This window comes from Helicoverpa armigera, chromosome 24 (genome assembly GCF_030705265.1).
Source record: "Helicoverpa armigera isolate CAAS_96S chromosome 24, ASM3070526v1, whole genome shotgun sequence".
Taxonomy (NCBI): domain Eukaryota; kingdom Metazoa; phylum Arthropoda; class Insecta; order Lepidoptera; family Noctuidae; genus Helicoverpa; species Helicoverpa armigera.
The window spans coordinates 5,632,279-5,654,338 of NC_087143.1; the positions used below are offsets into that span (position 1 = coordinate 5,632,279).

Consider the following 22,060-nt stretch of genomic DNA (forward strand, 5'->3'; position numbering starts at 1 on the left):
TCGTACTGAATTAAACCATGGATTTGAATGGTCTTTTTATTTGACAAGAAATGTAATCAGAATTGCTTTACCTGCATTTTGAAGAAAGATTGTGTGGTTTTTGAAGGTTTTATGTGGTTTAGGTATCTAATATTGATTAATATCAAGCTCGGGCTGCAAAATGGTGATTAAAATAAAAGTGGTTATTATGTACCTGACTCCTTTTAGCAGTCCGGTGACAACAGTCTCTTGTTTGGCATATAATGAGGCAGTTTTGATTGTCTTGTCACTCGTTTCTTCAGTTTCTAAAATAAATTAATAACTAATAACATGTACATGTCGTTTCATTTACAACCCAACCCAATTTATTTTATCAATCAAGTTTTTTTATGTTTTGTACTAGAGACTTTCGTTTTTGGGGGAAAATTACAATTTAGGTTTTTACTGAAGGTAGGAAGTTTTCAAGTTCTTAGTTTTACAAGTTGCTATCTGAATTATTATTTCACCTGCGTTCTCAGAACATTACTGAAAGATTTCTTAAAATTGGATCAGGAATTCCTAGGATAGATACCTATCCTCAACTAACCTACCAAATACCAAAAACTCTTCAGCTTAATAGTGTTAGTATATTTTTTCACGTTATCAATACCTTTGATCCCCGTCAATTGAGGAACAGCCTTCAACCGGTATCCTATAATAAGTCCGTTGTGCGTATCTGCGGGTGGTGGCAGCCATCTCACTCTCAGTTCTCCGGGAGACTCCGTCTGTTCCAATTGTACTCCCAGAGGTGGTGATGAAGGTGCTAGGGAGAAAATTGTGGAGTAAATAGAGATTACTGACTTTTGAGACCTAAGAGGCATACAAACACATATATATCGGTATCAAAAATAAACTAAGTATAAAAAGGCCGCAAATAACATAAAATTGTCATAAGAAATATGATAAGGGGTGTAAAATGTGTACTAAGCTTTATTTATAAGAGCTAGCTAACGGCTATCGTTCGAACGTTTCTAAACAGTTTCTGAGAAATTTCAAAATGAAAACTGTAGCATGAGATACACTTGACCAACATATGTACCTACATACGCTAAAGAAAGATGACATGTTTTAACTTGTTTTTTCTTAAGTTTTTTGGGAACCCCTCTTATAGGGAGCCATATGAACCTAATTCAATTAAATTAACTAATTAATACGACAAGAATCACTAGCGCAGAACAAAAATTACCTTCTTCAGTAGTAGTAAATCTGACGGGAGTGGAGAAATGGCTGAGATCTGCCTGGTTTCCCCCAGCTACTCGAGCTGTGTAACTTGTAGCTGGCAGAAGATCTTCTACTTCTATACTGTGTCTTATTTCTTCTAACCTACGAAACAAAAGGGATACCAGAAAAAATATAGATTTAGGAGCCCATTACTGGTTGACGGACATTCTAGAGGCCTGTAGCAGGTCATACGCAACAAGCACTAATTTTAACAAACCCGCGATATTTTAAAAAAATATTTTAATTTTCTATGATCAAAATGAAAAACCGCTTAAGTACCGATTATATGTAGAGTTGAGGAAAGCAGTACATATTTAATTACACATGAAAATGCATTTTTCACCCAATACTCAATTGATTTTAAAAACCTCTCTCTTAAAAATACATTTTATTTGTACATGAAACAATTAAATAGCTGTCAATTTCGGCGTAAGGATTTACCAAAAGATGTCCACAGTTTTATCAATCAAATATTTCTTCAAGTAATTCGTGGAAAAAAACGTACGTACCTACTCTCAGTGGATGTGGGCGTCAAAGAATTTTCTTCAACGCAATTTTCAAGATTTATTTGTCAATTTACTTTGTGGAATTTTAAAATGTCCCATGGGGTAAGTTTAATAAGATTCCGAAATTTTGCGTAGATTTACGATAAAACTACCATTTTAATCATTTTGAGTTACGTAGGTACACTGTAGTCAAACAATTTTGAACCTTATGTAGAGGCAACATCTAATTTCAATTTACTTTTTTATCGAGAATGGTCGAATGACAAAGTCACTATATGATGCCTGCCTCTGCACACATAATGGGATGGGCTGTCAGACTTTTAACTTCTAAAACCCACCGTTGTTTCTTCTGGAGCCCTTTATGTACCAGGGCCGCGGTGACTTTTTCAAACAATCCCTCAGTCTCAACAGGCATCCACCCTGTTTGAGAACCTCATCAACCCCTACCATTATCTTTCTTCTAAATTTTCTGAACTTACCTAGTAATATTGATAACTCTAGCGTTATTCCAGGACAACCTCTGACTGCCACTGATCTGTAAGCTATAGAACTGCGCCAGAGATCTCGTCATATCTCGCCAGGATAGCTTCACTGATCTGCTTTTTATTGAGTCCACTGACAGGTCTGAGGGTGGCGCTGGTGGTTCTAAAAGAAAAGAAGGTTAAAAATATTGAGCAGGTTTTTATGGGAATAAAATATTTTTTGCATTTATTGTCGTTGAAGTCACTAATTTGTAATTGGAAAAATCTACTAGTAGTTTACTTAAACCTAACAGATTGCAACATTCCAGTGTTCTTATCGGAGTTCCTAGTATTCTAATTGGAACACACAGTATCCTGATTGGTGTTATACAGTATTCCAGTGGAGTTTTGGTATTCGAGTTGGAGCACACAGTGTTCTTATTGGAGAACTCAACTTTTTTTTTACTGATAACAAAATCATCAAATGACCGCATGACTCCCGCGTAGAGTTTACGGCAGGGAGCGTTTGGGCTCCTCAGGTTGGGCAGGAGCTGCTTAAAGCCAGCACCTGCCTTCTAATTGGATTACCTTACCTTGATATTTAAAATAATTGCTGCATATTTTTGCCAAAATCAAGAGAAATGAACCCCCTGATCATATTCAGCTATCTAACTAAAATAAACTTCTGGTCAAGCTCATAATTCAGATTTAAAGCTAATATGTAATAGTATAATTTAGAAAGTCGTTAATTGTGCTTTCGGACGTTAATTGGTTTCGGCTAGAGCCAGCTGATCGGCTTCTAGTGATTAATTGTTTGTTTGTTATATTTGCGCGAATATTTCAATCGGTTTGGTTAGCGATTATTTCTGGAAGCTGTGATTTATTGAGGTAACTTATAAGGGTTATGTTTTTGCATATTTTGTAAGGAAGATCAATATAGAAATTATTGCATATCAATTTGGTGCATGACTGAGAATTCAGATTAAAACCGATAAGAGATAATCAGCGGGGTAAATTATATTTTGGAAAACAGACAGTTTTAGGCGTCGTCCTAATTGGCAGCGATCGCGCGATGGCGCGATGCGTTTTTCATCTCACGATCTCACTTGCGAGGTTCCGAGGTTCAAATAGAACACTCTGATGAAATCTGTATGTTTGAACTCATCGCATGACGAGAACGCATCGTGTCATCGTGCGATCGCTGTCAATTGGGACCACAACTTAGATGAAAAACGCATCGCGCCATCGCGCGATCGCTGCCAATTAGGACGACGCCTTAATCATCATAAGTACGCTTCATTGGAATAATAAAAAGGTATCTAGCTGATAGGTTGTCTAAAATATATTTTTTTCGCGAACAACCTCGAAAATGTTGATGGAATCTCTCCATGTAGGTAGGTGTCTTAAAGACACTCTTTACCCGTTCATTATAACATCAAAACCAGACTTCCATAGTTTATTTCTTTCTTAACTTATGTACCGAAGTATGAACAAATATAGAGAAGATTCTAACTTTGTAAGAATCCTTATTATTTCTAAAGCAAGTTTTACACGTGCCTAAGTAAGGCTGTGAAAAGTTATATATAAACTTTAACTCGTTTATTGTTGTATTTTCAAACACATTATTTGATAACCTTGTGGGTTTCAATATATTAAGTTTGTTTGAAGGTTTACTTTTACCCTTTAGAGTATCTGCATACTGCATACTTTTAGTCGGCCGACAGTATGATCGGGCGCTTGATAAGTACTGAGTTGTATGGTGTGCATATTAAGTATCTATCTGATAGAGAGCGGTCACGTGATCAAGCGTTCAAGCGGTCAATTTTGCGTTCTTTGTGTCATTTACGTTACATAGACATACTCACATAGGAGGCATTCTGACCGCGTCGGTCAAGTAAGAGTAGTAGTAGTAAAGCTCTAACGCAGAACGCTTGAAAGCGTGACCGCTCTCTGTCTGATAGATCCCTTACAATGGCTGACCATTGATCAAAAAACCTACATACCTGAGTATTTAGTCACGATTTCCTAAAAAAAAAAACAACCATCTCGGGCAATCTGTCAGCCGACTATTTTGTCTGCAGTGTGCGCCTCTTACTTATACCCTTATTATGAACTTAACGAGGATTATGAAAAAAGATAAACAACATAAAGGTATAGGTTCTACATGGATTTCATCAAAACACGTAAAATAAGAAAATTCTAAACTGCAAATATGTAATTTTAATTTAATCCGGGACGAGCATACCTCATTGGTTTCAACCCTGTACCAGCTTAGTAATTTTAAAACCTATCTCAAAGGTTGGGATGTCATTATAACAATGCAGGCATATGAAATTCCTCTAATCCTACTAACATTATATAATATATGCGAAAGTTTGTCAGGCTTCCACGGTAAAACTAAACAATGAATTTCGATGAAACTTGTCAATAATAAACCCTATAAATCACAATGCCCAATAATTAATGCTCAAAATTAATTAAAACCTCAAATCAATCAAACTTCCTACTAATCAAAATTAATTATTAGAATAGCCCTTTAGGAATGCACGGCCCTAATATCGTGAATTGCACCCGATATCGACAAAACATAATTATGTTGATATTCATAGCAATAAGGCATAAGGTCATACACGGACTGCTCGAACAGTCGTAGTCGAAAGCAACTGCTTGACCGCGCAAAAGCATAAAATACAATATTTGCCCATGATACCAAACAGGACAAACGAATTTCAGTGCACTAGCGACGGCCTGAAGTAGTTGCAACGTAATTTATGTAACAGACTCATCCTCTACCAGTCTAATCAGATGTTGTCTATCAGCGTTTTTCGAGGAGATACTGCCTATCTGACCTCCTCAAGTTACGAAGTACGATACCCCTTTCATAAGATTGGTGGTCAGACTGTTTTTTCTTCTTTTTATTTGACTACTCGTAACGACGCAAAAAGATAACTGAGAAAGTCAGTCGGAACTCACCAATTTAACCAGTCTTATTTCTGTTGTCTGTGGTCAGAGAAAATCATCATGACGTTGATGGCCACCCATCCTCAGACTGACCTCGTCAAGCGTTGCTTAACCATATTATTAATGAACGGCTTTTAAGCATGTAAAAGTCGCAGTCGAAGTTTGAAGGCTATATTAACTGCGTAAAGCAGACCGTGTATTACCAGCTTTACTTTTCAGTTGAACCCAAACCGATTACGTAGAAACTGGACCAATAAATCCGTATGGATGCTACCTAATGATGTTACGTGAAATATGCTCTACTGGGAGTTTGTTTGTTTACGTTTCGTACGTATTTGGGCACTAAATTATCTGGTTTGGCGAGCTTTGAGAGCAGAAGGGACCGCGTGGGTAATTGTAGTGCGGATAAATGGGTTAGGTAGTAAGCTGGTTAATGGTGGTGGGAATATAGATGGGTGACCGGTTTTTAATATATTGGATTCATCTTTGTAGATTAAAAGAAATAGAAGGCTGCGTCTAATATCTCTGGGTATAGGTATTACCATAAAATACGAGAAAATAACTGATTAAACCTGAGTATACCTGAGAGTTTGTTTTCCCTCTACTAAAGGGTATTCTCAGGAACTACCAGACCGACTTGAAGTAGGTAGGTAAATTTTTAGTGTTAGATAGCCCATGGAGAAGGCTTTTGCTAGCGGTTTCATTTGCTGAACTACTTTCCGCATCCGGATAGAAAGTAGCCTACAGCCTTCCTCAATAAATTGGCTATCTAACAATGGAATAATTTTCGAACCCTACTGGTATTTTCTGATAGCGTGTATCAGAAAATACCAGTTTGGACCCTTCCAAGGAAGCAAACACTTAATATTATTAGTATAATATATTCTATCATATTCAGATAAACAATGTAGCAAAAATAAATCCTTCAAACAGCCAGTTTACATAATTTACCTACCCCATTATATTAAAAAAAAAAATTAAAACATCTACTTACCCAATATAGTAAGATGCACACTATACACATCAGCTCCGAAGGGATTGCCAGCGCGACAAGCATATAGCGCGCCGTCACTTGTTTCTGTTTGAAGTAACTCCAGTATGCTCGTCATACCATCTTCTGTCTTCGCTTCGGATATTTTTACTCTGGAAAGATAGCTAATTTTAATTGCTTATTTATTTAGCAACATAGTACATTTTTAGTAGTTAATTGCTACTTAGACTTCACTGTCTGTGTGTCTGACTGTTTGTAAATATTGTATCTCAAGAACCGGAATAGCTAGACAGTTGATTATCTTTACCCAGGAAGAATAACTAAAGTTATTTGTTCGTTTATGTATTTCGTAAAATGGCCAAGTGTAAGTCGGACTCACGTACGTTGGGTTTCGTACCATTGTTTATGAAACGAGCAAGATACACTTGTTTTCAGTTTCCTAACTATGTCAGTTCATGAGACACAGCCTGGTAATAGGCGGACAGATAGACGAAAAGCGGAGTCTTAGTAATAGTGTCTTGTTTTAACCTTTGGATAAGGAATCTTAAAAAAAAAAAACAAGACTAGCTTACATGGGCGGTTTCACCCACGTCCTTTGGGAACTAAAAGGTCTTGTACTTTTTGAATATAGCACCTAAAGCTTAAAAAATGTCCCTACCCAGATAGTTTTCTTAAAATATTCTGAATACCTTGTTATCTAAGTTACGGTATCCAAGCCATAGTCGGCAGAAATGCTAGAATAGGGAAAACTATAATATTATGGTAAAACTTTCTGGATACGGGATAACAAGATGTCAATTATATCTAAAATGGAAATAATATTATTGATGTTATCCCATTCATGGAATAACTTAGCTTTTCATAGAATTGGGTATACCTACAGTAAGTACCTAATTCCATCTGTCTGTCGGTTACACGGAAAAACTACTGAACCAATTGACATTAAAGGCAGACAGGTAGTCTAAAGCTGTATCCCACAAAAAACAAAAATGTGAAAGACTGCCAAGTTCGATAATATGGGAATGCTTCGCCTATAAAAGAAGTGAGATCTGAATAAGTACCAAGTTCCATACACATACCTCAGTTAAAAATAGTTACTTTTTAATGATGTTACTTGGCAAGTTTTCATACACCTTGTTATAAACCTACTAAACGCAATGAATCAAGTATTTAATTTTCTATTAAAACTTGCCAAATAATCATCATTAAAAAGTAACTATTTTTAACTGAGGTATGTGTATGGAACTTGGTACTTATTCAGATCTCACTTCTTTTATAGGCGAAGCATTCCCATATTATCGAACTTGGCAGTCTTTCACATTTTTGTTTTGGGTGGGATTTCATTTATTTTTGTAAGGTTGTTTATTTTATTTTTTTCTTATGATGAAGTTAGTTAAAGAAATGTCTCATTTATACTATCTTTTAGATTTTTTAACATGCACTATGTTTCTTACAAAGAAATGAACTAGATTAACTATGACTAGATTTACCAACTGACTGACATGACATGTTATCATATATTATGTTCGTGGATCACAGTTACACATTCGTTATTTTCGAAAGTGATTTTTACTTTACTTTGACTACATACAAACCTTTGTACCATTCGAAGATATATTATATAAATATAGATAAATTTAGTTCGTTTTAGTTCCTTAGGGGTATAAATTTACACCGGGTATAAAACACCTTCATTATTTTGAAACCGACTCACACTTGGCCATTTTCAGATTTTTCCCTTTACCTTGACATAAAGACCTACCTCCATGCCAAATTTCAAGTCAATACGACCATTGGAAGTGGTCTAGGTTTTTGATGAGTGAGTCAGTGAATCAGTGAATCAGTGAATCAGTGAATCAGTGAATAAGTGAATAAGTGTATAGTAAAAAAAAAATAGCGATTTTCTGACGTCAATATCTCAAGACCTACAATAGGTATATTAATGAAATTTTGTATTTTAGATAAGTGAGGGGGTCTCAACAGATACTAGAAATTTGATATGCGTAAATAAAATAGATTTTGAGTTACAGGGGGGTCGAATTTGGCCCGAAATGGTTCGTGTAATATAACCCACGGCCGGTGTGTCGCCTTTTTTGCCCGAACTTGGCGGACACACTGCCGTGTGTCTAGATCTTACTTCAATATAATTTTATTCGAATTGTATGGATCGTGTTATCTGAATGAAATGAATTCAAATGAAAGCTTCTGAAGCAACATATGCAACTTTTTAGCCAGTTGCGTGAAGTAGTGCACCCGGGAACTAGGTGAAACTCGACAACCATACAGATCGCAATACAAAATCTCATTTTAAACTAAAAACACACTCAACAATAAAACGTATAAGCAATAAACTCATTTTAAAATGCAATCGTTCATTTCGAACAAGGAGAAAAAAGAACTTTCTAGACTTAGTTTGCGAACTGAGCTCCGCACTAATTTCTTTAAACACAGTTGACCTACATACAGTACGAAGACTAGAATAAACAGACTAAATGAAATGAACTCATTATCTTCTTGCAGTTTTGTATATACCTACCTACTTATATACTTGTTATAACGCATTTAGTTACTGTGCAATTTTGTTATAAGGCCATGATTTTGGAGTTTATCAGATTGTTTTAACCATGAGCTATAGTTTCTATCTATGTATCTTTCTGGTCGTGTTATTAAAGCATCTGCCTCTCAAGTATGCATGTGCAAGTCCTATATAAGGTTTTCTTCTTTGTAATAATATGTACTTTCAAAGTCTGTCTTGCGGACTGCCGGGTCTGTGAGATTGTTAGAAAACGTTACCACGGCCCTGGTACATAAAAGGCCTACGACAGAACACGACGGTTTTTTAGTCAGTAAAAGTCTGACACTCCCTCACCGCTGCTAACACACAGCGGGAGGGGTCATTTGATGATTTTTGGCGTCGTTAAAAAAATACCTTAAAGGCGGAAGAAAAATAATAAGAGGAAACCTAAACTTTAAAGTTTGAAATCGCCAATCCAGGGAAGTGCAGTGGAAAGTTTCTAGAGAAAACTGGAGAGTTCTAGTCACTTCGTTGTTTGACATGTCTAAGCTACCTTAATCTGAGAACTATTGTTGTAGAAAGTAGTTCTCCCGAGACGTGGTCGAAACAGCCAGTAACTTATATAAAGAACCTTAAAAATAATTGAATGTTGACTCCATTATCTCCTGTATTGTTTCATTAATGTTAAATTTTAAGTTATTAGTATTACCTGCAACTTAGTATATTCCAGTGATATTTTATAAGAACTTACCTCTGCGTCAAAGGATTAATAGGTTTCCCATTCCTCGTCCACATCATTCTTATAGGATCATCTCCCTTCGCCTGACACTCTATAGTCACGTGCTGACCAAGCTTCGCTGTCATATTTCTTGATATTATGTCGAATGTTACTGGTTCTGAAATAAATAGTCTAATAAGTATACAAGCTTTAGTTAAAACTGTGGTAGTATGACTTCAATAATAATAATTATTTTTAGCCTATAATCTCCCTATCTCGCTTTCATACTTCCCGATCCTTCGACCGAGTCCACTAGACTTCAATAATGCATTGCAATGCACGAAAAAAATTTAGGCACAGGGATTAACTGCATATACATTACATATACTACACTAGTCTAAACACTGTCACGAAGTGTAATTGATATACATCGATACAGATATAAATAGAAAAAAATAACAGAACGACAATAATTTGAGATAAGAGATGAAATAATGGAAAACTACGTCCTCCCCACGCAAAACTTAATTGTACCTTACAGCACAATGCTGTCGTCTGTTTCGCAGGTTTTCAGCGAAAACCAACGCTGACATAATGACTTTTTATAATAAATTAAACTAAAAAAATGCCATGGCTCTACTTTTTTGACTAGTCTAAAAACAGCATACATCAATTCAAAAATATTCAGAATTTCTGGACTTAAATCCCTACTGTCCATAATATTAAAAATCATTCTTCTTTGTCACAAAGTAACAAAAACACATAAATTCCTAAACTCAGTATCAACCAGGAAACACGACTGTTTACATTTGCATGTTTACGAAGTATATTTGTCTTAAGTTCAGGAAGAGCTTAGAAACACTTCGCTACAAGTAATAAAGGAAGAAAAACAAACTTCGTCTTTCTTCGTAACTTGTTAGAATTAATTAAGAGGTGCCGCTATTGGATGACGTAAGCAATGAATTTGAATTGTAACTTTATCTTGAGGTAATTGGGTGGTTTTGTTACTTCTGCATAGGGGATTTTTTGTTCGTATACAACAGAATACAACCTATGCTCACAAGTGACAAAAGTGATTTTTATGATGACTTAAAAAAAACATATAAATAAAAACAATGGCAAACGCAACTGTACACGAGAACATACGAAACATTAGGTTTGTATCAAAAGACCAAAAATTCTATAGATAAACATGAAAATGTAATTTTCCGTAGATAAATAACTTACTACCTAAAATAACCCACAAACATGATGATGAAAATACCTTTTACATGGTATTTTATAAAACTACAGTACAGCATACAATCTTTTTTTAAGGCAATGTAGGCGCGCACGTGAGTCTGTTGTACTGAATTGTCAAAAATATAATGAATGCAATAAGAAGAAACAGTAAAATTCTGATAAAACCATTATAAATTCCACTTACTGTTCACAGAGATCCAGACAGTCTTACTGAGAGCCTCCCCGACGCCATTTTCCACGTGACAAGTATACAGTCCAGCATCAGACAATGCTACGGAGTCAAATATAAGGGAACCGTTCGATAAGCTGAGCACCCCTCCACCAGCCACTTCCAGTACTGGTCGCCATGTGTCTGATACGACTATAACAATATTAAAAGAAAAAAACATTATTTAAAAACCTATACACGAAGAAGTGGGTTATTTTGGAAAAAAAAGAAAAACACACTTCAGGAGAAATGCAACTGACGTACTCAAAAATTCACATCCAAAAAAACGTAATTTTTGAAGCCACTGATCTGGTCCTGGGTAAGGTACTGGTCGCCATGTATATCAGATACATACCTATAACAATATTAGAAAAAATATTGTAGGTACACTTTAAGACAGTTAAAGTGGTCGAAGAGGCAAAAATCCCAGTACCCCAATTGAAAACCCATTCTTCATTTGAAGTCATTTAACCGTAGGTATATTATTTTTGGCTAATACGTTTAATTACATAGTTATTATAAGTATGTAAGACATTAGAATTGTAAATATATAATGAAATATAAGAAAATTCAATGTTAAAATGGGTGAAGTTTTTGTCTAGGTAATTCTGATTCTTTCTGAAAATTGCATCATCAATGAATTTTACATCAACTTAGTGAAAGTGGTATTGACAGCTCATATACCTTCTAAGTATATGGCAACGCTTCTACCGAAAGTAGTCACACAAAACTAAAGCCAATCTCGGCGCGAAAACAACAAACACGCTTTATAGTTAACAAATAAAACAAAACAATCTTTTTATCTTTAAAAATAAACATTATTTTCTGAGCAGATCATGCAGAATCTGAAGTACGAAAAACTAAAAGAATCGTACTTGGAAAACAAACATTTTAAAAAGAGACCGTCATACAAGAGTTTTCCTAGTTTTTGGCAAAAATTCAAGATTTTTGTTTGAGTTTTCACTTCTATTGGACTGAAGTGCGACAGCGAGAATTCCATATTTTCACCGAGTTTGCAGATTATTTTGACGTAATAAAAACTGGGTTTTGTTTTATGTACGTCCATCACTGTTCCAGTGGTGTTAAAAAAGGTATGACTGTTTTATTTTTGAAAAATTTTACCGAATCTTGTTTTTCTGGTAAAGACCAAATGTCTTTAAGCGATGGTTTATAATTGCCTAAATAACAACAGTAATTTTACGACTTCTAAAGCAAGTAGACTACTTTTTGTGCCTATATTGGATGAAAGCCATTTATTTCATAACCCAATAGTATGTCATCAGTGGAATATTTTTTTGTTGAAAATGAGAACATGCGAAGCCCGTTGAAAGCATAAAATTGCCACTTATAGCCAGTGAAAAAAAAACCGGCCAAGTGCGAGTCGGACTCGTGCACGAAGGGTTCCGTAAATTACAGTTAAATCAACCTATCTCAAAAACTATAAGAGATACTTTGATCAAACCAAAAATCGTTGAAAGAGTTAATTAGCATGCATCACCTCTATTTTTTTTAGAATTTTATACCCCGTAGTTATAAAAATAGAGGGGGGGGGACATACTTTTTACGACTTTGAGAGCTGATATCTCAAAAACCGTTCACTTTAAGAAAAATGTTTTTTAGAAAACTTTATATCATTTTAAAAGACCTTTCCATTGATACCCCACACGGGTATGTACATCGAAAAAAAAAATTTCATCCCTCAGTTACATGTATGGGGGGCCCCACCCCCAATTCTTTTTTTTACTATTTAGTGTCATATTTTTGTAGCGGTTCATACAACACATATTCCCATCAAATTTCATCACTGTAGTACTTATAGTTTCCGAGTAAATCGGCTGTGACAGACGGACAGACGGACAGACGGACAGACGGACAGACGGACATGACGAAACTATAAGGGTTCCGTTTTTGCCATTTTGGCTACGGAACCCTAAAAATGACAGCTAATTTCAATATAGGTTCGCTCGTATCCCTTCTAGCAGCAATGTTGAAAGTCAAACCTGCAACTGTGTGACCTCAAGCGCAGAAAGTAGCTGAAATTCTGTTAAATCTATGTTGTACATATATCCTTAATAAAAATACTCACTATCTTTCTTCAACCAGTGCGTCTGTGGTTGCGGGTAGCCATTAGCACTGCACGAGATGTGACCTCCTCGCCCGAGGAGGAGGGAAGAGTTCTGCGGTTCTTCACTCCATTTGGGGGCCACTGTGAGAAGTATAATCCATTTAAGTATAGATAGATATACTCTTTTATGTATAACAATTAAAATAAAACAAAAAACAAGTCTCTTATGCATGTAAATATAGAAGATTTATAAGAAATCTTTTTATAAGAAAAAAGTTGTCTTTCTTGACTCTTTCATTAGCTAGCTATACATAGCCTTCAAATAAAGTGAGTTAAAAGTATAAAGGCAAGATTTCACAAAGGTACTATCTCTTCTGGTATTCTTACTCTAGCAAACAGTACCAAATTGAGTGCGAACAATTCTGAAACATCCGCGAAACTGCAACCTTCGTTCGCGAATGCGTACACATTTTCTTGGTATGTCATAATCTTTATAGTTTACATAATGTTTGTCATATATTTATAGTATGTTTAAGTTTTTTAAAGGTACCTCTATATGATATGGGCCTTGATGCCTCAATTAAATGGATAAATAAAAAAGCGTCCTTTTCGAAGAAAATTAAGGCCATCCCTTTTCTCATCAAGTCATAATGTAAACATATAGGTATATAAGATCATCAAGAAAATATTACTTTTATGAAAATTTTGGCTCAAAATAATCGTGAATGAAAACATATTGTAACCGTTTATTATTAAAGCAGTAGCGAAGATTTTAATTAGTACGCCGAATAATGAAACTCAATATTGTTGGGGAATAAAGAGAATTTTTAATACAATAATTGCCAGATTTTCGCTTTAAAAAGCGTTCGTTAAAATATTTCTTGTAAAAAAGATATTTTGTTACGATTTTTTTACGTTATGTCTCCTATTCTGAAAATGTCATGCAAAATTAAATTCATTTCAAAAATCAAAATCAGGACTTCTGATATATTTGCCAATTACCTACTTAATGTAGAATATATCTTACTCAATGTATTTATCTGCTACTGTTGAACTATTTTTTATATCTCAAAGTTAAGTTTTACATTACTACAAATGTCATAAATTCATCCAAATAAAAAGGTCCTTTGTAAAAGTTGAATAAAAGTCGACACAGGACAAAAACAAAATTGACAATCTTTTCAATATTGAAAGACAATATTATACAGTTTTAAAGGACCTTTCAATATCATCTTGAATTGTAAAAATGACGATAAAATATTTTATGAGACCTTTCGATTTCAATAAAGGTAAAATCATAAATATCGGAAAATATCATAAAAATCTCAATTCACGTCTCTACTGAGAGAAATGTGATATTAAATATTCATTATGGAATTAATTTTACAGAGTGTTTCTTTTTATAAACAGCAGGATGTTCTCAAATCGTCTGCCCGTTTTTTGTTCCAATTATATTGACTATGGCTTGTAAGTAAGTCTGACACCAGTCTAACCAAGGGGTATTGGGTTGCCTGGGTAACTGGGTTGAGGGGGTCAGGTAGGGCAGTCGCTCCTTGTAAAGCACTGATACTCAGCTACATCTGGTGAGATTGGAAGACGACACTAACATTGTTGGGAAAAGGGCTCGGAGGATGATAATTGACTATGGCTCGTCGCTAAGTAACAGCCACACGAGTCGATCATGAATAGTTCCTTCTGTGTCATGACGAGTCCCTATATGAATGACATGGAGCGATTTCAAGGTGCGACTGCCTGTCTTATCTTTTAAACCAGGCAACCAAATGAAATGAAATGACAGCCAATGAAGTGCTTTCCGAAACACAGAGGAACGCGTCATGACAAGATGGTCTATCATGGACCAACCAACAGTTGCTTAAACTTATGATCAATCGACCCGTGTTGTTACTTAGCGTCAAGCTGTCCTACCTTTAAATAACCAATTACCGTCAAAAGATATTCATTTCAGAATTTAACGAAAAGCCGTCCTTTTTGATAGGTATAATAAAGTCAAAAATAAAAGTCAAAGCTTCAGAAAGGAAACAACTTGACACCAATTAAAAATTAAATTGCAAACTGCAGAGTTTTTCAAGCAGAATTGTGCTATTTTGTACTAACAGGTTTTTTATGGTGTCATTTTGTAGGTAGATGAGAACGTAATAAGGGTATGAAGTATCTAGGTAGCCTTTTCTTATCTAGGTTGGGGTTAGGTCAAATGGAACTTAGTGCTACTGAATATTGTAGTTTTAGGTGATATGAATATTAGGTTACTTAAATTATTTTAGAGGAAGTATATTAAGGCAATATTTCTGATGCTCAGTGTTCTCTTTGAATGTGAGGCTACTGTGAATTTTATTTTTTCACAATATTTTTTTTTCAGTATATTTTGATCCGATTACCTTACCTTCAATCGAAGTAATATGTAAATGTGACAACGAAGATCATCATGTCTTATGTACTTATTAGCCATGTTTCCAATAAATAACTTTGACTTTAAAAAATTAAGGAAAAACGTTCGAATTTTAAATGCTGCTTTTCAGTATTCATATACAGCCATACTTAAAATCGAATTTGAAATAAGCTTTCACAAAACTTATCAATCGGAACTTTACATAAATATCGCATTGGAAATGATACTCAGCATCAGTACAGAACTACTAAAAACGATAAACGATATGAAAATGGTTTGCACAGCAAATGACATCAGCAGACCAAATGGTAACAACTACAATTTTCAAACATTGCAAATGGGAACCTACTCTTTAGAACATAAGTTTCAATTTTCAATGCAATAGTTTGGGTATATTACCTTTGATGTAGAGGTTGACTGTCCGATTCACTTTGGCAACGTGGTTCGCAGCAACACATGTATAGGTGCCGCAATGATCTAAAGATACGTTCTTTATTATTAGGACACTGAAAACTTCTAGGCTTCGTTCTGCGATCTGAAAATAGTTGAAAGTGTTAGAGATTTTAATAGAAATTCTAATGTCGAAGTTAAAGAGATAAAATGGAAAGAAACACAAATGATTTTAAGTAGATAAAATAATCCGAAGCAGTTTAATAGAAATGCAATTGTTTTAATAGAAAATTGGCGGTAAACGTGTCAAGTGAGAATAAATTATACAAATTATTAGTTATTTTTTCAAATTGTAATTTTTATGTCTTTTAAAATAGCAGAATTACCTTGGCGACTGCGTTATTCAACAAATCCGTCAACACTATGTATAAGTGCTAATAATTAAGTATCATCTGAAGAAAATTGTACCTTGTATCGCAACGGAATTTTACTACCAACGACGTTTTATTTTACTCATTCAATCGTATCTTTCAACATTGTCAACAGAACAAAACATCTCAACTACAAGACAAATATTACCTTCAAATGCGTCGGAATCTTCTTGCCATCCTTCAACCACGAGTAATAAACCGGCGAGTCCCCGCTCTTAAGATTACAATGTATCTGCACGATTTGTCCTTCTTGTAAATCCGTCGGCAACAATATTTCTTCCAACTGTGGAGCCTCAACTACATGCAACTCAAACGATCTCTTCGCCATCTCACCTGAAGGACTCCTTACTACACACGAGTACGAAGCTCCGTTATCCGCCTTCGAAACTTTAGGTATATTCAACACACCATCATTTGTTACTAGAGGTACATCTCTCTTCTCTCTTAACTTAGGTTTCCTCCCAAATATCTCTTTACTACCCATTTTACTATCTCTTTTGTACCTATTCTGTGTTGGCATATCTGTGCTTATTTCTTTGCCTTTGTATTCCCAAGTAATTTCCCTGTAAATAGAGGCGTTAAAGCAGCTGTTTGGTAAATATTGGAATACAGGATAATATTGTATTATTTGGTGTGAAGGAAAATGTTCTGAGTGGTTCTGCGAAGTAAGCATTATGGAAGGACGCATTAGATACAGATTATATTATGCTGGGGTCCTTAAATGTGTTTTGAATTTTTAATGATGATTACTGTATTTATATTGCTCCTTTTTGCATTAATAATACATAATATTTTGTATGTATATTATATAAGCAGATAAAAAATAGCAAAATACAAACATACAAACAAAAGCATATGCTAGCTTGCTTAACAATTTTCAAACCTACCTAGGGTATTTAATTGTTGTGTCATTATTAACGGTTAAGCTTTTGAATCCATATACCTATGTATAGGTAACATGAAGAAAAAACCTGTTGATGTAATTTATAACTTTTGGATTCACTATTGTATATCACCAAATAAAAAAGCTTTGGCGTTGTATAAACTACTCGTTTTTCTGCCAAAGACCAACTTTTAGATAACACTATTCATCGGGTTTTGATTTGCATGCAGATATTTCAGCTTTGTACCCCGTAGCGGATAACTACGTAAAAGTTTCCAAAAACCCCGATACTGGACCGAACTTTTCAACTTTTTCCCAATTAGCCGTATAGCGATATCCTAGTTTTATAAACAACAAACAAAAAAAAAATGCGAAAAACAAAAGACTATATCGGAAAAATATAGGACTTTTTTGGAACACGTTCGCTCTTTATTTGCTATAAAATTTTTCATGTAAGTTTCTTGGGGACGAGATCGTAAAAGAGACATCAAATGTTAAACATGGTCTTCATAAATGTACCGAAATATTATTGTTTATAAGTAACGGTTTTGAGATAAAAAGGAGCGTTATTTCAAAAGATAAAATAATATTGGTTACGACAAAGGCAGTGGGTCCCATTGTAAGGAAGAACCTTGAGTTTGATGGGTTTCATTGATTTTAATTTTGTCTTTGAAAAAAAAGAAATTATTATCAAAGAATTCAATCTTAATTTACTTTTGAATCAATTCTATTTTAAGAACCATTATCATCGTCAAATTGTGTCATCATTATCATCATCATCATCTCAGCCATAGGACATCCACTGCTGAAAATAGGCCTCCCCCTTAGATCTCCGCAGATACCGGCGTCTTCCTTGTTGGTGGACGTCCTACGCTGCGCTCAGATTGTGTATCTAGGTATCTAACATTAATTCATATCATTGAGGTTGAAATAATGCTGCTCAAAATACCTCATTACATTTGCCATTTGGTTAGTATCAATACTGAATATTTATACTACGTTTTATTGTCTTGTCTTGTCTATTCTCTCTTTTACCTAAACACATGAATAAATCTTCCTTACCTCACTGGATATCCATAGTAGGGGCATTTCAGCGTGACACTTTGTCCGCTCTGCACTTTGAAAGGCGGCAACGTTCTTATATAGGGTGGACCTAGAACAATATAGTTTGTGTCAAACGCTTTATACAGGGTGATGAAATTGGCTTCAAAGTTTATGTTGTGTAAGGTATTGATTTTTAAATGAGAATAGATTTCTTTTATAGAATAATTTTCTTTACAGATTTTAGGTTGATTATGGGAGATTAAGAGTTCGAAAGAAATTTTGTACTCTGAAAGATAGATACATATTTTTGGATTCATTCATTAAACATATTAATTAAAGAGGCAATTATTATTATTTTTTTTTTTTTTTTATTATTATTGATCCTGGCCGATTTCGGCCACAGCGACTTGGATCCCAGACTCCAGTGACTGACAAAGCCAATTTTTGCAGTGAATGTCCGTCCACATTCACTGCAAGTCAGCACTCCTCCGATATAGGTGTATTGTATGGCCGCGGGTGGTCGGGCCTTCAGCTCATCTCGCCTAGCGTCGAGCTGTTCTCTCCGCCGGCTCTCAAACTCGCACACCTTGTCCTTAATAGTCCGCCTCCATTTGGTCCTATCTGCCGCCATAGCCTCCCAGTGTGACGGATCTAAGTCACATCTCTTCATGTGGCGTTTCAGCACATCTTTGTACCGCAGACGTTGACCACCCTGCTTACGCTTGCCAGTCTCCAGCTCTGAGTAGAAGACGCGCTTTGCTACTCGGGCATCTGACATCCGGGAGACATGACCAGCCCAGCGCAGCTGCCGACGCATTAGATAGGCCTCAATACCGCTGACATTAGCGCGTCTAAGTACTTCCGTGTTACGAACACGGTCCGACCACTGGATGCACATAATGTCACGTAGGCATTTTAGATGGAATCTATCTAATGTCCGAATATGCTCGCGGTACAGACACCAAGTCTCAGAGGCATATAGGAGATTTGGCAGAACTATTGCCATGTACACAGCTACTTTTGTAGAGAGCTTTATGTCATGTGAGCGGAACACCTTGGCACGAAGTCTACCAAAAGCTGCAGCAGCTGCTCCTATTCGGCTGTTGACTTCGTTATCAAGGAGACACCTGGATGTTATGGTGCTGCCAAGATATTTGAATTGGTTTACTTGCTTAAGCGAGACATCTCCGAGTCTAATGTCAACTGGGGCACTGTTCACAGTATCAAGTGCCATGACTTCGGTTTTCTTGACATTTATCTTCAGGCCAAATCTGCTGCATGCCTGCAGTAGTCTCGACATAAGCCTCTGCAGCCCATCTGGAGATTCCGCCACAAAACATAAGTCATCTGCATACATCATCTCAGTGATAGTCGCGTGAGACACTCTTGTGCGAGCCTTGAGTCTATTTAGGTTGAAGACACCTCCGCCATCGGTACGAAAACAAATACGGATACCTTCGGACAGAGTCTGCAAGGCTTCCCGAACGACAACTGCAAAGTACAGGGCAAAGAGAGTTGGAGCGAGCACGCAGCCCTGTTTCACACCGCAGCTCACTTTAAAGAACTCCGAGTCCTCGCCCTGCACACTGACACAACAGCGCATGTCATCATGCAGAAGTCGTATCATTCTTATAAACTTGTCCGTGCATCCAAGTTTCGCTAGTACCACCCATAAGGCTTTGCGCGGCACCGAGTCGAAAGCTTTCTCCAAGTCAACAAAGCAAAGAAACAATGGTTGACTCTGCTCACGACTCTTCTCTAGAAGTTGACGGATAGAAGATGGCCTCACACGTACCTCGATTCGGCCGGAAGCCAAATTGGGTTTCAGGCAGTATGTCTTCAGACAAGGGCATCAAGCGGTTCAGTAAAATTCGTGCAAAGGTTTTGCCTGGAGAGGTTAGAGAGATACCTCTATAGGAGTTGCAGTCAGATTTGTCGCCTTTGTTCTTGTACAAGGAGCACACCGAGAGACTCGAAACTCATCAGGTACTCGCTCCTCGTTCCACATCTTTGCAAAGAGTTTCCAAATGGTCTCATGCAACTCCGCACCCCCATATTTCAGCAACTCTCCAGGAACATTATCAATGCCGACCGCTTTTTTGTTCTGTTGTTGTTGAACGGCGACGATGACCTCACGCAGGGTCAGTGGATCGTCTAGCTGCTTGACAGTGGGCAGTGATGCCATCGAGCAGATAAACGACATGTCCACAGCTCTATCGACATTGAGCAAGTCGTTGAAATGCTCTGCCCATCTCTTAAGTACGTCCTGCTTGTTGGTCATTAGCTGTGTGCCGTCATGAGATCTTAAGGGTACTCTTGTACGACTGGTTTTACCGACCAGTTTGCGAACCTCATCATAAAACGCACCTAGCTGTTTCGTGTCAGAGAGCCACTGCATACGTTCGGCCTTTGACGCCACCACTTGTCTTTTATTTCCCGTACATATCTCCGCAACTCGGCTCCACTTTGCTTAACACGCTCCGCTTGTTGATCGTCCCTAAATTGACGTAGTATGGAGCGGTGATTCTGGATAGCTTTTGTTAGTATTTTATCATTTTCATCAAACCAGTCTTCGTGTCTACCAGGTTTGACACCCAGTGTCTGCGAAGCACTAGCGATTAATCCGGTCGAGAGGGTATGCCAGTTAGCTACAGAATCACCATGCTCAACGTCTATTAGCTGGATCGCATCACTAATTGCCTGTATATAGTTGTCGCGTACCTCCAAACTTTGAAATTTTTCCAAATCTAGGCACTTAGGCTTCACTCCATGAGATCTGCGAGGAGGATATAAACGAAGCTTCATCTTGGTGACAACAAGACGGTGGTCCGTGGAGCACATTGCATTAGCATCACGCATAACACGTGTAATCTGTACTTGGGAAATGTCTCTTTGCCGAACGATTATGAAATCAATCAGGTGCCAATGCTTCGATCTCGGATGCATCCAGGTAGTTTTATATTTAGCCGGGAGTCTGAACATGGTGTTGGTGATGGCCAGTTCGAATTCGGCACAGAGAGATAGCAGGAGTTGTCCATTACTATTTATGTTACCGACACCATGTCTTCCCAAGACCTTTGGCCAAGCTTCAAAGTCACGTCCGACTCGCGAATTGAAGTCGCCCATCAGAAGTATCTGTTCCCTTTGGGGAATTTTTGATAGGGTTTGCGTAACTTCTTCGTAAAACTTGGCCTTGGTTTCATCATCCTTGTCGAGCGTTGGTGCATAAACACTGATGATATTAAGGTGATTGCCATTATCGAGGTGTAGGCGCAGCGTGGTGACGCGGTCCGAGATGTGGATAGGATACTCCTCTAATTTAGCTGCTATATGGTTGCTGATCGCGAATCCAACCCCGGATCTTCTAGGCTCTGAGGACGGAGTACCTTTCCAAAGAAAGTATATCCGCCCAAGCGCTCCAATCTCTCCCCCTCGTCTGCCAAGTGAGTCTCACTAAGAGCAGCGATGTGCACACCGTAGCGTCGGAGTTCTCTCGATACGAGAGCGGTTTTACGAGGAGGACACAGGCTACTTTCGCGATCAAGGAGGGTTCGCACATTCCACGCTGCAAAGGTCATATTATTAATTTTAACGGGTTTCCGTCTGAGATTATTATGTATCTTTCGACCACGAGTTATTGATGCAGAGACAGCCGTGGTTACTCTCTCTTTTTATACAGGGTTAAGCCTTTTTTAGGACACCTTTTCTAGTCCCCTCCCCGGATTGGGGGAAGCAGGGCCTCTCTAAATAGAGCTGCTTCGTCACCCAGGGAGCTGCCGAATTGCACTGTTAACCCAATGCAGTGCAAAGCGACCATCTACTCTAGGTCGCCTGCGTGTAGACATCAGACAAAGCCAAGTTGGCATCACAACCGGACCTCTCTACCTCTGCCCATCGCCGCAGGGCTAAATCGGAGTCCATTTGGCAGACCAAGTCAATTGCGCAGGAGATATTAAAGTGCACGAAACGTAGCAACGACAGTGTGTGCATACACAGGTG

At 37.1% G+C, this 22,060-nt stretch overlaps 1 protein-coding gene across 1 annotated transcript in view; it reads right to left on the reverse strand.

The window, feature by feature from the left end:
* Positions 1–22,060, reverse strand: part of LOC110378787 (cell adhesion molecule Dscam2) — a 95,982-nt gene that overhangs the window by 38,362 nt on the left and 35,560 nt on the right. The window contains exons 7-17 of the mRNA XM_064041237.1: positions 18,080–18,170; positions 16,283–16,697; positions 15,713–15,848; positions 12,928–13,047; positions 10,818–10,994; positions 9,425–9,569; positions 6,162–6,310; positions 2,225–2,390; positions 1,205–1,341; positions 629–781; positions 194–284 (exon numbers count right to left, since the gene is read on the reverse strand). Of these exons, the coding sequence (XP_063897307.1) occupies positions 194–284; positions 629–781; positions 1,205–1,341; positions 2,225–2,390; positions 6,162–6,310; positions 9,425–9,569; positions 10,818–10,994; positions 12,928–13,047; positions 15,713–15,848; positions 16,283–16,697; positions 18,080–18,170 (1,780 nt within the window). The remainder of the gene's footprint in view (positions 1–193; positions 285–628; positions 782–1,204; positions 1,342–2,224; positions 2,391–6,161; positions 6,311–9,424; positions 9,570–10,817; positions 10,995–12,927; positions 13,048–15,712; positions 15,849–16,282; positions 16,698–18,079; positions 18,171–22,060) is intronic.